This window comes from Hemicordylus capensis, chromosome 6, assembly GCF_027244095.1.
Source record: "Hemicordylus capensis ecotype Gifberg chromosome 6, rHemCap1.1.pri, whole genome shotgun sequence".
NCBI classification, from domain to species: domain Eukaryota; kingdom Metazoa; phylum Chordata; class Lepidosauria; order Squamata; family Cordylidae; genus Hemicordylus; species Hemicordylus capensis.
The window spans coordinates 161,149,950-161,165,556 of NC_069662.1; the positions used below are offsets into that span (position 1 = coordinate 161,149,950).

Consider the following 15,607-nt stretch of genomic DNA (forward strand, 5'->3'; position numbering starts at 1 on the left):
CATCAAGCAAGCTTCTACTCTTCCAGCTTCGACTTCTCAGGTCTCAACGCTGATACCGGCTCCAATCTCGATGTAATCAGCTTTACTTCTGATACCATCTGCCTCTACTGAGACTCCAGCATCCTTGATGTTGACGCCTCTATCGCTCTCCACTGAGCGCCACAAATCTTAGAGAAACAGAATCTTGCACATTGGTTAGCGCCATCTCCTTAAGGTGACATGCATGGCTCCATTATTTCTCTTGCAGCAGGACATGAGAGACAAAATTGAAGATCTCCCCTTCAATGGGGACAGTCTGTTTAGTTCTCAAGCAGATGAGACTATGAATGAAGAAATCTAAGTTTACTGCTAAAACTTTCACTTCCTTTGCCACTCAGCAATACCAGCCTCAAATGTTTAGGAGGTCTGACAAACCACGGTACCAATATGGTTGTACCGACTGCAAAGACTTCAGGAAATATTTCCAGAACTCCCAAAATCACTCCTTCCTGGAAAGGCAACATCACCAACAAAGTACCTCATCCAAGGACCAATCCAAGCAGCCTTTGACTCCCCATTCCCCCCCTGCCTGTTGGAACTTCTGGACCCATCAATCTTGGCCCTTTCCTTGCCACCTGGCATCTTATTACTTCTGACGCTTGGGTGCAAGACATTATTTCCACTGGCTATGCTATAGAATTTCACACACTTCCTCCTTTCCTTGGAATAAAACACACACCCCTCAACTCATACACTATTAACAGAAGTCCAAGAACTGTTTGTCCAGAGGGGTGATAGAACCATTTCAAAGATAAACCAATGGGCACGGTTCTATTTCAAGTACTTTCAAGTACCAAAAAGAGACAGTGATCTCCAACATATACTGGATCTTCATCTCCTCAACAATTCCATTCACGTGAAAACATTTCAAATGCCCACTCAGCTACAGCTCTTCCCTCTCCTAGCAGAGGAAGAGTGGCTTGCCTCTCTAAACCTCAAAAGACACTTACTTTCATGTGGTAATTCAGACGAGACACAAGAAATACGTATGGTTCACCATCAAGGACCAGGTTTACCAGTATTCAGTCCTCCTATTTGGCCTTTCCAAAGCCCCACACATCTTCAAAAAATGTATGAGTGCCATCATTGCCCACCTCAGGATGGAAGGCATCTCAATATTTGCGTACCTAGACTGGCTGATCTCTCCAGACAAAGCACTGCTCACCAATCGCATCCAGGCAATGCTCACTCTCCTAGAGGGATTTGGGAGGCGTGCAGGTAAATTGGAAAAAATCCTCCCTCATCCCCCAGATATCTCAGACTTACATAGGTGCCATATTGGATACAAATGCAAAGTGAGCATTTCTGCCATAGGAGCGGTAGCTCTCTATTGTATGTATGATCCAATCTTTTCCTACACTGGGGCGTCCCCCAAATGGGCCTCTTTGCTTCACAACACAACAGGAAATTTCCCCTCTTCTGCTCAAGAGCAGCAGTGGGCAAGGCATCTCTAGGGGATGCCTTCCAAATCCGCTGGAACATGCATTTCTACTTCCCGCTCTTTCCTCTCCTATCATGTGTCCTCAGCAAAATCTTACAACACAAAACTAAATACATAATACTCATACTGTAGTGGCCAAGACAGCTCTGGTCTCCCCTGCTCTTACAACTGTCTCAAGGCCCTCATCATTGCTTCCACCACCACCCTGACCTACTCTTACAGAACAGGGGCCAGGTACTTCATCACAGTCTCCAAACGCTGAACATAACAGCCTGGAGGCTGAACTTCTAAACTGGATCTTGCTCCATGAGAGGAAAGCCTCAACCAGATACAATTACTCCTGTAAATGGAAAAGATTTACAAATTATGGTAAGACCAAAGGCTTCAAATCAACTTCTGCCTCTGTAAATCAAGTTCTCCTGTGTTTGACTACCCTAAAACATACCGGCCCTTCCAACTTATCTATCAAGGTCTATATGATACCTCATCTATCCATATGGACCTCTTCTATCAAGGTCCATCACAGCCCTCTCTGTGATGCATAAAGGATGGGATGCTAAAACTCCTTTCCCCCACCCAGACTGCAAAAGGTTTCTAAAAGGGCAAAACAATCTTTCTCCCCAGTTACAAAACCAGTTGAGCCCTGGAGTCTCTCCTTGGTACTTTCCACCCTTACCGAGGCACCTTTCGAACTGTTATCCTTGGCTCCTATTAAGCTGCTCACCTTCAAGACAGCTTTCCTGATTGCAATAAATACCACTAGGAGGGTCAGTGAACTCACCGCTCTTAGAGCTGATGTTCCATTTACCAAGTGATTCTCCTGACAGCCAGGTAGATAATTAACTGGCTGGCCAGTGCTGGCCAGCCTTCTCAGTCTCCTAGCTCACAAGGGAGACTCTTATCTACTGAGTCACTGCTCTGAGTGGTCTGAGAAGCTGCCTGGTGGTTTAAAATCCTTAACTTTCAAAAGCCTAGAAAGAGTGGGTGGGGGGAGATTCTGATAAAGCAGAGGTTCTGGTAGTTTAAATTCGCTGCCACCAAGCACTCTAAACTTTCAGAGATTGGACTGCTGGACTAGAATGCTTTAGTCCAGGGTCTCTCTTGAACTTGTTATTGGGCCAATATAAAAACCTGCTCCCCAAGTGTTTGCTTGCACATGGAGCTACTGATAGCTGAGCTGAGCTCTTAGAGACGCTGTGCACTAGTGAGCTTCCCCCCTCCCCTCTTCTCCTGAATTAATAACCACCTCTAGGAGGCTTGTAAAAAGAAAAGAACAAAAACAGTTTATTCAGTTGCAGGTCCATCTGAAGCTTTAGCTTTTTACATGCACTTAAAAATGCTTAGTTGGATACAAGAATATCTTAGTTGGTTTCAAAACGCGCAGATCTTCTTTAGGCGGCACACATCAAAATCTTAGTTACGAGTTACAAAGAGTAGATATTTAGGAATCCAGAGCACACAGAAAAGAAATATAATTCCTAATGTAAAGTGTGACTAAATATACTTTCCCCTACACTAGACTCTGAAGCCCCAAGAGCCTGGGCTTATTCCCACTTGAAAACTCACCAAAAATCCTGATGAGGTCAAGCCTCCTGCAATCCTGTCTTTCAAGGATCTGCAGAATCACCATACAGGAACAAACTCTATGCTGGATTCCTTGCCCCTCCATGCTCTCCTGTTTCACTTCCTTCTTCTTCCCAGCATTCCTCCCAGCAGCCCTCATGTCCCACCCACCTGATGGATTGATTGGTCAAGACTTGCAGTCTCCAGCCTCCTAAATTAAGGCTAAGGATTCACTTCCTGTTGGCCCTATTAGAGCTGGGAGGCTGATCACTACATTCCCCATTAAAGTTGTTGTGTGCACTGACCCCGCCTTCTTACCAAAAGTGGTTTCAGAGTTTCACATTAACCAGGATATTGTCTCTCCTATCTTTTTCATGAAACTGGTCTCCCCCACCCCACCCCCAGACCGGAATATTCTTTATATTCCCTGGATCTGCAGAAAGTGCTCCTCTTCTACCTGAACAGGAGTGAGGACTTCAGAAAGTCCAATAGACTCTTGGTTACCTTTGAAGGTACCCCCAAGGGCCAGCCTGCATCTCAGCAAAGGTTTTCTGAATGGCTGGTCCAACTCATCTCCAACTGCTATGACCAACAAAGAGAACTTGCGTTTTGGGCGGTATAGAAATGTATTAAATAAATAAATAATAAAGAAAGAAATTAAGCCTCCTAGTACTATCAAAGCCCATTCAACTAGGGCTGTGGCCAGCTCTGCTGCTCATTCGTTGGAGATTGACTTTTCTGAAATAAGAAAAGCTGCTACCTGGTCTTCCAACATGTCCTTTGTAAAACACTATGCTTTAGATATCCACTCTGTGGCTGAGGCTGCTTTTTGGTGGGCTGTACTAAAAAAAAATCTGTAATTCCTCATCCTCAGACTCACCTCATTTTAGGGAGAGCTTGCTACTTGCTCGCACATGTTGTGAAGGATACCGGATCACCATTAAGATAAACAGATTGTTCACCTGTAACTTTTGATCTTTTGGTGATCGAGTATCATTAACAACACCCACCCAGCCTCCCCATTTTTCAAATGTACCTGCTATACTTACCTCTTTTGTTTTATGAAGCTCTTTCTACACAGTGGCCATTCAGGAACTGAGCTGGAAAGCGCTCTGCCACCGAAGATACTGAGTGCGCTCTGTATGAGAAGCTTCAGAGCGCTATGAGGAGCTTGAAATCCTCCCACGGAGACTATTGCACAGGTGCAAAGCCCACATTGTAAATGATACCGCATCACCAAAATATCAAAAATTACAGGTGAACAACCTGTTTTTCATTTTCAAGGCAAATGGCATCCAGCAAAGAATCCTGAAGCGAGTCCGTGTAGAACAGCCAGAACTGATCCCTCCTCAGAAACAAGTGGCACTGATTATCTATGTACAGTTTGCTGAATTCTGCCGAGAAGAGAAGAACTATGCAGATGCTCTGAGATACTACACGGAAGCCCTGTCCTGTGTTCCAACTGACAGTAAAGTAAGCATAACCTCAGTTTTCCACACTCAAAAGCACGGATTGTTTTGGTTTTGCGGTTGTTGTTTTGCATCTTTCTCTATGACTTCCTCAATACCCCGCTCTGTCTCTTATGGCAAGAGTCCCTTATGGCTTAGTGGTAGAGCACATGCTTTGCATCCAAGAGGTCCCAGCTTCAATTCCTGGCATTTTCAGGTAGGACTAGGGAAGAACCCTGTCTGAAACCCAGGAGAGCTGCTATCACTCAGAGTATGTAGACTATACTGAACCAGATGAACCAGTGGATCTCATTGAATATAAGGCAACTTCATACATTCATGTATATGTTCATTCTAAGGCCAGATCTATGCCAAGATTAGGCAGCCACAGAAAATAAACTTCAGTGGACCACTGGCGATTTTCAGGTTGACCACCTACCACCTGTTGGTTGCTGGGATTCTTGTGAAGAATACTATTCTGGGTGGACCTTCATTTGATGACCCAACAACTCATTTCTTAAACAGAAATGCCTATTCAGGACCTCTTAATAGTTAAAGCATATCAGATTGTGTTAAGAAATCCTGAGTAGGCATTCTTACTTCGTAAATATAAAACACAGGAATCTATATATTTAATTCTCCTGGGTGTGCCTTGGAATGTGCGTCCCAGCACCCAGCTGATTGGCTGGGCAGCAGACGCGCCTGATTGGCTGAGGCGCACCCAGGAGGATTGGTTGCTGCAGTGGTGGCCCGAGCCAGGCCCGGCTGCGGAGGCAAGGCCCAGGAGGGGGGAAAGAAAGTGGGATGGGGGCAGAAGTGACAGTGGGGAGAAGAGGTGGCTGGGCCTGGAAGCAGAAACTGGGGCAGAAGCGGGGGGGAGAGGTAACTGCCGGCCCCAAAGAGTGCACAGATGCTCTGTGCGGGGTCGGCTAGTTCTGTATTAAAATAACAACCCTAAACCAATTTGGCATTTGTAGCTATCAATGAAAACAACCAAACTGAGAATTGGAATTCAGTGGAGAGAGGGCCAGAGATACCTATTAATCTGGATTGTGATTCGTTGAGCCCATAAGTGAATGGGGTTCTGCGCCTGGGCAGGCACCTCTCGGGCTGACTAGGTAGCTCCTCGCGATGCCCAACTGCCCCTTCGCACGTGCTCCTGCATGCTAAATATATTGAGCAGCTGGGCGTCCTCCATTAGTTTCTGTTTGACCGCCACAGCGTTCAGACCTCGTTTGGGCTCCTCGGTAGACAGGGATTGCGAACTAGAAGTGAGTTATTTGGTTTTGGACTTTGGATACGTTAAACGGAATTGGCTATTTGCTTGACTGATTTTTTGGCTTAAACCGGACTGTTTTTGGAACTTGACTAACTGCTACACGGACTGTATTTGACGAAAGATCGGACGGAAATTTATCATTTGTTCTTTGACCTGGACTGTAATACGGAAAATGCACACGGAATGGAGAATAAAACTACGTTCAAGAGATGTGTGAGGTGTCGGGCAAAATTGCCATCCACTGATCATCACGATGCTTGCTTGTTGTGTCTCGGAGAGGAGCACAACACGGCAGCTTGTAAGATCTGCTGTGCCTTCTCGAAACAAACGAGAACGAACAGAGCGTTGCGCCTTAAAGCTGCACTTTATGAGGATGCCCTCCGCCCGCCGACCCCTCGCCCTGAGGCTTCGTTGGCATCGACATCGACTCCGACATCGATGGCGGAGACACACGGAGCTGTCATACCACAGTCTAAAAGCGTGCCTGATACAGCTTTTAAGAGACCATTGGAAGTCTCTTTGAAGGAGAAGCGTAAGGAGAAGAAGCCTTGTCAAGAGAAAAACGTCGGAGGCTCTGCCAAAAAAAGTATGAAAACTGGGCATAAGCATAAAACCCCATAACCTTCATCGGTGCAAGGATCGGAGGGTGAGTGGGGTACGGAACCTCGTACATCAAGCCCAGTCTCGGCATCGATGGGTGCGAGGAGCACTTGGGACCCTTCGACGCCGAAGCCCTCGACGTCGAGGGCAGAACACGCAAGGGATCCATCGGTACCGAAGCCCTCGACACCGAAGCCCTCGACGTCAGGGGGAGAGCACACAGGAGACTCTTCGACGTCGAGAGCAAAGACTAAACGCAACTCATCGACATCGAGAGAAAATTTTCAGCGTGTCTCTCTCTCACCTGCGCGTACTCCTCAACAGTCCCCATCTACGCCACGGAATTTCGGCAGCCAACGCTCCAATCGGAGTGTGACCTCGGCACTCAGGAGCCTGATGGCATCGGGCCCTAATACTCCTGCAGAATCTACTTTTCAGGGGTTCGTGAGCACCGGTTTAGATGAGGAGGAGGAAGAAGAGGAGGAGGTAGTAAATGTGGAGCCTTGTCTCCCACCTCCAAAGACTCCATCTTTTCCCCCGAGGATTGCAGCCGAAAACTTGCTCCAGTCTCCCTTGGCTATAGTGCCACCGTTGGCGGGTTATATGGATGGCAGTATACGCCACCCCGCTACACAGCCATCACATTCATGTGGGTTCAGGCACTCTCTCTCACACGATTATGCTGAATACCTTAGGTGGAAAGCGCAGCAGCCTGTTCCAGAGCAACCCCGGGAAGAGAGGCTTCCCCAGGGGTCAGGAGACCAGACCACAACATCCAGGGCCAAGACCCTACAGGAAAAACCTAGTGGGAAACGGAAGAGAAAAAGTACTCCTCCACCACCAAGCCCATCATCCAGAGAATCATCTCCTGCGTCAACGCGTGAGGATTTTGATATTGAGGGATCAGATTCAGATCAAGTCAGTGGACAGGCAGAACTTCCATCCAAGGTTCCACCACGCCTTTCAAGGTCCCCGACTGAGGAACTTAAGGCGTATCATGTGTTGATTAGAGAGATGGCAGAGGCCTTAGGTTTAAACTTGCAATTGCCGGAAACTGATTCCACTGACCCGGTCTATAACATGATGTCCAAATCCAAAGCTTCACATCCTATATCTTTGCCCATGATACCGGCTATAGCAAAAGCAGCAAAGTCAGCATGGGATGCGGTGCACTCAGCAAATCCAACCTCAAAGCGCATTGAGAACCTATATCGGATTTGTGAGGGAGAAGACACTTACCTGCTGCAGCACCCGGATCCTAATTCCATTGTGGTTGATTGCGCATCTACATCAAAGGGCGGCCGCCAACACACAACACCTGAGGACAAGGAAGGCAGGAAGATTGATGTATTAGGCCGTAGACTATATGCTACCTCGAGCCTAGCTATTAGGATTGCAAACTACGCAGCATGTATGGCTAGGTACACTCACCTCCTATGGGACAACTTGCTGCATGACTCAACCTCGATGTCTCAGGAGGCATTGCAAGTTAAGCTCCATGAGGTGTATGAAAAGACAACTTCGGTGACTAAGCAACAACTTAGTACTTTTAAACATTTAGCTGAAACTGAGTCTAGGGCCATGGTGACTGCAGTCACCATGCGGCGCTATGCCTGGCTACGCACAACATCTCTTCAGCCAGACATGAAGGACCGTGTTGAAAATCTTGCTTTTGATGGTAAGGGTCTTCTCCATGAGAGCGCAGACGCCACGATGGAAACATTGAAGAAGTCAAAGTTTACGGCAAAGACTTTCATGGTGTCTACCTCAACATCTGGCTCTCGTGCATACAATTATAATAGACAAAGGCCTTATCGTTACCAGGATTGGGGGGATTTCAGAAGGCAGAACAAACCCTACCAGCGATCAAGGGGCTTCAGAAGCAACAATAACAACAACAGCAACAAAAACAAGAACCAGAGTAATCGTAACAACAAGGAGGCTGCAAAGCAGTCTTTTTGATTGCTCTGCCAGCCCGCTGCATTTAAGTACAATTGCCAGGACCACTGCCATCGGCCCTGTAGTTGTCAGCTCAACCATCAGACTGGCAAGCCATGCTATAGCATGGCACAACATAACATCGGACCAGTGGGTTCTGAGGATTGTGGAGACGGGTTATGCAATCGAATTCACAGCTTTGCCCCCGTTCTCAGGCCTGCGTTTCACGAAATCAACACCAGTTTTGGAGGAGGAGATAAGGGTGTTATTGGAGAAGAGAGCAATTGTACCGGTGCAGTGGGCGAGGAGGTTGTCCGGATTCTACTCCCGTTATTTTCAAATACCCAAGCGGGATGGTGAGATACGGGCAATCATGGACTTGAGAGGACTCAACGACTTTGTCTGGACCCGGAAGTTCAGAATGACGACGTTGCAGGAGATTCTACCCTTTCTGGAGCAGGAAGAGTGGGCGGCAACGTTTGATTTGAAAGACGTATACTTCCATGTGGGCATCCAGGAAAACCACCAAAAATACCTCTGTTTTACAGTGGGGGAGGCAATTTACCAGTATGCAGTCCTCCCTTTCGGATTGTCAACGGCTCCGAGGGTTTTTACCAAGGTGGTGGCAGTAATAGTTGCGTACCTTCGAACCTAGGGCCTAGTGGTCTACCCGTATTTGGACGACTGGCTCCTGGTGAGCAAGGACAGACTGTTGTTGGAGACTTAGATACAGATGATGCTCCATCTTCTCCAGGAGTTGGGAGTCAATGTCAACTGGAAAAAGTCAGATTTGACCCCAAGAAAGAAGCTAAACTTCATAGGAGCTGTCCTCGACTTAGAGCTGCGGAGAGCATTCTTGCCGAGGGAGAGGTGCAGTCAGATCATCGCTTTGGCGAATCAATTCCACAACAAACCTGAGCAGAAGGCAAGAGGGGTGCAAAGGCTGTTAGGCTTGATGGCCTCTTGCAACACAACGGTACGTTATACAAGACTTCGGATGAGGCCCCTGCAACGGTGGTTTTTGGACCACTTCCGTCTCAATGTAGACAGTCAAAACATGTTGTTACACCTTCCCAGGGGGGTGCAAACTTCCCTGCAGTGGTGGATGGCAGAGGAGAATCTCTTAGAGGGAGTACCGTTCCGGCCTCTTCTTCCTACGGCATGGTTCACAACAGATGCGTCCCTACAGGGGTGGGGAGAGCACTGCGGCCCAGATTGCATCCAAGGACAGTGGACGCCTCAGCAGGCCAAACTGCATATCAACTACTTGGAGCTGTTGGCTGCTTTTTTGGCGTTGAAGGCCTACGAACCACAGCTCAGAGGTGCTGTGGTACAGATCCAAATGGACAACACTACTGCTATCGCTTATTTGAACAGACAAGGGGGGACGGTCTCACCGACGCTTTGCACCTTGTCAATAAGGTTGTGGGACTGGTGCATCAAACATGCCATGTATCCAATGGCAATTCACATCAGGGGTGTAGACAACCAGCTAGCGGATGCTCTCAGTCAGAGCACTCTGACCAATCAGAGGCACGAATGGGAAGTCAAACGGGAATATGTCAGAGAGATTTTCGATCTCTGGGGCACCCCTTTGGTGGATGTGTTTGGCACAGAGAAGAACAGAAAATGCAAGAGATATTGTTCCCGTGCGGGGATAGGTGCGGGGTCTCTAGGAGACACATTTCAATGCGAGTGGAGCAGGGGGCTCCTTTACCTGTTCCCGCCGATGCCTCTCCTCAATCGAGTGTTAGCGCAGATCGTGAGAGACGAGGCGAATTTCATACTGATAGCCCCTTGGTGACCACGTCAGGCGTGGTTTGCCCTGCTGCTTCGCCTGTGCAGGGGGAACCATTACCGTCTGCCAGCGACGTCAGATCTCCTGCAAATGGCAGGGGGAAGGATACTACACCCGGAGATCGGGACGCTAAAGCTAACAGCGTGGAGAATAAACTTTTAAGAACAATTTTGTTAAATAGTAGGCGTAAGTCAACTAGACGTAGCTACTTGTGTAAATGGAGGAGATTTAAAACATTTGCAAAGCTGAATAAGTTCAGGGCACAGCGGGCATCAGTGCGCCAGGTACTGCTTTATTTAACTAGTCTAAAGTTAAAGGGCCTGGCAAATGTATCGTCGAAAGTGCATCTGGCAGCTCTATCCTCAAGACTCTCAGGATGGGATGGGAAATCAGTGTTTTCTCATCCGGAGTGTAAGAGATTCATGAAAGGGCTGAATAATCTTTATCCTCCACTTAAAAGACCTTTGGAACAGTGGAGTTTGTCCTTGGTTCTTTCAGCGTTGACAGAAAAGCCTTTTGAGCCACTGCATGGGGCTAGCTTGCGGTTGCTAACGCTCAAGACTGCATTCCTAATTGCAATAACCACGGTGAAAAGGGTGGGGGAATTGTTTGCGCTAAGGGCAGACAAACCCTACACCCAGTTCTACCCGCATAAGGTGGTGATGAGGCTTGACCCTAGCTTCCGCCCGAAGGTGGTCACAGAATTCCATCTAAACCAAGAAATAGTCTTGCCAACCTTTTTTTAAAAACCCCAGTCGCCATTAGAGAAGGCACTGCACGCTCTGGACGTCCGCCGAACTTTGTTGTACTACTTGAAGGCAACTAAGGAGTGCAGAAAGTCTTGTAAACTGTCTGTGGCGTATAAGGGCAAGTGCAAGGGGTTGCCAGTGTCTCGGCAACGTATTGCCCATTGGTTGGTGGAACTGATCTTGTTAGCTTATAGGCTGCAGGGGGTAGCACCGCCCAAGACTATACGAGCGCATTCAACTAGGGCTTACTCGACTTCGGCTGCTCATCTTTCTGGAATTAAGATGGATGACATCTGTGTGGCCGCAACATGGTCTTCCCAACAGCCCTTTATAAAACATTATGCGGTGGATTTACACATGGCTCGCCAGGCTGAATATGGGCGGAGTGTGTTGAAGAGGGTGTTGCCTTAGAGGCCATCCTTCTGCACCCACCTCCGAGGAGGGTCAGCTAACTAATCTCCCATTCACTTATGGGCTCAACGGATCACGATCCAGATAAACAGGTTGCTTACCTGTAACAGGTGATCTGGTAGTGATCTGTTGAGTCCATAAGACCCGCCCAGAAGCCATCCCCACTGCAGAAGTATGAACATCATTTAGCAGATTGCGTATGCTGAGCGGTCTGCACAGAAAACTAACGGAAGACGCCCAGCCGCTCAATATATTTAGCGTGCAGGAGCACATGCGAAGGGGCGGTTGGGCGTCGCTAGGAGCTACCTAGTCGGCCCGAGAGGTGCCTGCGCAGGCGCAGAACCCCATTCACTTATGGACTCAACAGATCACTACCAGATCACCTGTTACAGGTAAGCAACCTGTTTAAATTCTCAGGACACTCCCCAAATTGTAGTTATCAAAATTCCACTGCTAAATAGGTTGTGTTTCCATTTTATTTCTAGATAATTCTGGAACTAGCTCATCTGCATTTGATGCAAGGAGACACTGATCAGTGTGAGCATTATTGTGCCCTGATGCTTCAAGATGACAACAGTAGTGAAACTGGAACAATGGTACAGTACTCTTTTGCCTTCCCAGGTTTAAACTGTTATATAGTGGACTAGTAATCCAGTTTGCTAGATCCTTATGGGCCACCATACATTTAGCACTTTGTGTCTACCAGGAGGAAGGAATTTGAAAAGCTTCTGAACTAAAACTCTGCTGCTACTACATTTCTGTGCAGTTCCACTGAACACATAGGGTAAAGGGTCCAGGGATTCACATGAGTCATGATTAGCAGAATCTTTACTGACAGACATCTCAGTGACCAGCAGTGTAGGGAGGCTGGTGGCAGCCTGTGTGCGGCCCCCTGGCTCTGCCCCCCATGTCTGACATCAGATGCGGGGGACATGGTCTCTCTCCCAAACGGGGCCGCACCTTTAAGGCAGGGAGAGTCACTCCGGCCGCTCTGCCAATCCCCGTTTGGGACCGAAATAACACCACCATCCCTGCATATGACCTCAGATGCAGGGGTGCGTATCTGGGGCCGTGCTCGCGGCCCCTGATTGGTGGCAGCCCGGGTTCTTTGAACCCGTTTGCCCAATGGCGGCTCTGCCCCTATCAGTGACACAGACATGCACAAATTTAATATCTATTCACTAGCTAGCATGGCTGCCCTCTTCCTTCTCCCACCATGCATCCAATCCAGCTCCACTGCAGAGCAGAAAGACTTGTTTTTAAAAGCCTTTACTGTCACAGGATGCCTCAGCCCACACTTTAAGAAAATCACTTCCAAAAGAAATTTGATTTTGTACTGGTACTTGTATATGAACTTCTTTGCCCACATCAAGGTTTACGGATGGCTTGCCAGACTACCAGCAACTCAGGGTTGGGACAGCAGATGGAGTTACAGGGATCCAGATCATGGACAGGGATTGGAATTGATGCATGCAGGCAAGCATAAACACAGACACCCAGTCTGTTGCACACATATGGCACAGGCACTCAGGGCTTCTTCAAATGTGATGAGTCACTTCTTTGCAGAACACTTGCATGTAGGAAGAAGTGTTTATCAGCTGTGTGTCGGTTAATATGTGTGACAACAGAAATATTTTGCTGCATGTAGACACTGCATGTGAACACTATGTATACACACAGTGAAGTAGATGTGTATGTTGACAACTGCACTGTGCAGTTTTCATATATGAATGACCTGTGTGTGCTTTACACCTTTTTTACTTCTCAGAAATGCTACCCATGTAAGAAATCAATCATTATTTGAAGCTGCCCTTGATGATCCTAACATCAGGTTCTGATTGCCAATATCTGACACAGGGGTGAGGTTAAAAGAGCCTTTGTTGCTCCAGCTTGCTCGTGAAAGACCAACAGTGGTTCACCCTCAGGGGGATTTCTCTAAATGCATCTTTGTCTCTTTTACAAAGTTTCATGAAAGCTCAGAAAATTTCCCAGTCTCGGTTCTTTACAACGCATTTAACCCAACTGGTCTGTATGTAAAATGTTTATTCTTTTACTAGATGAGGGCAAATCTTATGTTTAGAAAAGAGGAATATAAAGAAGCTATACGTCTCTACCAAACTGTTCTGGAGAAAAGACCAGGTATTTCCGATGAAAGAGTGTGTTTATGTGCATTCATGCAAGAGTGCCTGACAAACTGCAGGTTTTGTGGGTTCTTTGCACCCCATCTGTGGAGTGAGTATTGCTTATTTCAGATTGTTGTACTTCAACAACTTATCTGTGAAAAGAGTTGGAAATATTAAAATCATCTTTGAGGTGATCCATGTTCCTTCACAACCTGGGTTCTGCACCTGCACAGCAATCCCCCGTGGAAGAACTTCAAGCTCCTAGAGGCACTCTTTGGCTCTAGCGAAATGCACATGTGGTGCAACCGTTATTTTCAGCAGGAGAGCGTCATTTTCCTCAATTCCTTCTTGACCACCATGCTGCTCACATTGGGAAGAATTTGCTCTGCTTTTCTCAGTCATCAGCTTTCTTGAAATTGTTTTTTTTTTTCCCCCAGCTTGACTTGGACTAGTTTTTGGCTTCTTCTGTGTATCCCTCTGGCTGGTTTCCCTGGAGATTTTGGCTTCGACCACAGTCTGTTTTCAGCTTTCTCTTTCGTCTCGCCTCTTGTCGCTCTGATGAACATTAGAAAAACTTTCAAAAAGTGTGCCTCCTGCAGGTGTACTTTGCCATAGGACAAACACAATGAGTGTTTAATTTGTTTGGGTAAAGGGTACAATGTAAAGGCCAGTAACATCTGCCTGGCCTTTCCTCACCAAACTGAAAAGAGCTGTGGACTTTGTTTGCTAGCTGCCCTTTATGAAACCACACTTTGGCTGTCCATACCAATGCCAGATTATCTGGGACCATCATCATCATCAATCAACATCCACTAATCATGATTGAGAGCTGCTCCTGATATGCACCGTCCATCGAGTTCAAAGTCAGCTTCGGCCTCAACATATGCTTCTTCCCCTTTAGCTCCTTTCCATAGGGACCATGAGGATTCTACTTTTTAAGAACCCGATGGCGGTTAGTGTCGACTCCCAACGTCGCTGCTACAAGAAGCATAATCGTGAGCATTCCAGGTCTCCGGGATTGTCAAGCACCAAGCACCACAAGATTTATTTCACTTCTTCTACTTTCTCAATGTCAACAAAACTGAAGCCATCTACTCCGCCAACACAGAAGGTGTTGCCCCATACCCTTCACCGTCCACTCTGCAAGGGTCTTTGAAAGCTTCTATACCTTTTACATCCGCTGCATCAACATCAAGAGTGGATTGGTAACTGGTTGAAGGACAGGAAACAGAGGGTAGGAATAAATGGACAGCTTTCACAATGAAAGGAAGTAACAAGTGTGGCCCCCCAGGGATCAGTACTGGGACCAGTGCTCTTTAACTTGTTCATAAATGATCTAGAAGTTGGGGTAAGCAGCGAAGTAGCCAAATTTGCAGATGATACTAAACTATTTAAGGTAGTGAAATCCACAGCAGATTGTGAAGAGCTCCAAAAAGATCTCTTCCAACTGGGGGAGTGGGTGACAAATGTGTTTCAATGCAAGCAAGTGTATTTCCTGCCTGCCAGCTAAGCCAGTTGTCCTGTCTCCTTGCAAAGCATTTCTGCTCAAACTGCTCTAGCATCAAGCTAACAAAATGCATTAGATATGGTCAAGCAAGCAAAGCAATTCCCACATCATCTTGTCTACCTTCTTCCAGGGCCCTTCTTTTCCAGAGGTCAAACAATTTCTTGGCATGGTCAAACATGTTCCTTAGCTCCTCATCTCTTTCAAAGGAGAGAATAACCTACTCAGCCTAACCTACTTCACAGGGTTGTTGTGAGGAGAGACCTAAGTATGTAATACACCGCTCTGGGCTCCTTGGAGGAAGAGCGCAATATAAAATGTAAAATAAATAAAAATAAATAAAAATTAGGGTCACCCTATCTCTAGGCAAAACCTCTCTTATTGGCTTGTGGAGCTCACCTTACTATGTTACAAACAACAAGGGGTTAAGCACTACTTTAAGATCAGGGCACACGCCACTCAAGCCATGGCTGTGTCCACAGCTCATATGTCTGGCATCAGTATGAAGGACACCAGCAAGGCGGACATGTGTTCTTTGGACTTACCTTTTGTTAAGCACTATGCTATGGACATCCGTACAGTGGCAGAGGCCAACTTTGGTCAGGTAATCCTCAAAAAGTTTATCTGAACAGTATCCTAGCGCCCACCTTCATATTGGTGAGCTGCTTAATCACCCCGGTTGTAAGGGAACATGGATCACCTCAAAGATAAGCC

The 15,607-nt window shown here is 47.0% G+C and overlaps 1 protein-coding gene across 3 annotated transcripts in view; it reads left to right on the forward strand.

Moving 5' to 3' along the window:
* Positions 1–15,607, forward strand: part of TTC21A (tetratricopeptide repeat domain 21A) — a 102,818-nt gene that overhangs the window by 56,480 nt on the left and 30,731 nt on the right. For all 3 annotated transcript variants that reach the window (XM_053266319.1, XM_053266320.1, XM_053266322.1), the window contains 3 exons: positions 4,328–4,516; positions 11,752–11,862; positions 13,324–13,405. In XM_053266319.1, coding sequence (XP_053122294.1) covers positions 4,328–4,516; positions 11,752–11,862; positions 13,324–13,405 — 382 coding nt within the window. The remainder of the gene's footprint in view (positions 1–4,327; positions 4,517–11,751; positions 11,863–13,323; positions 13,406–15,607) is intronic.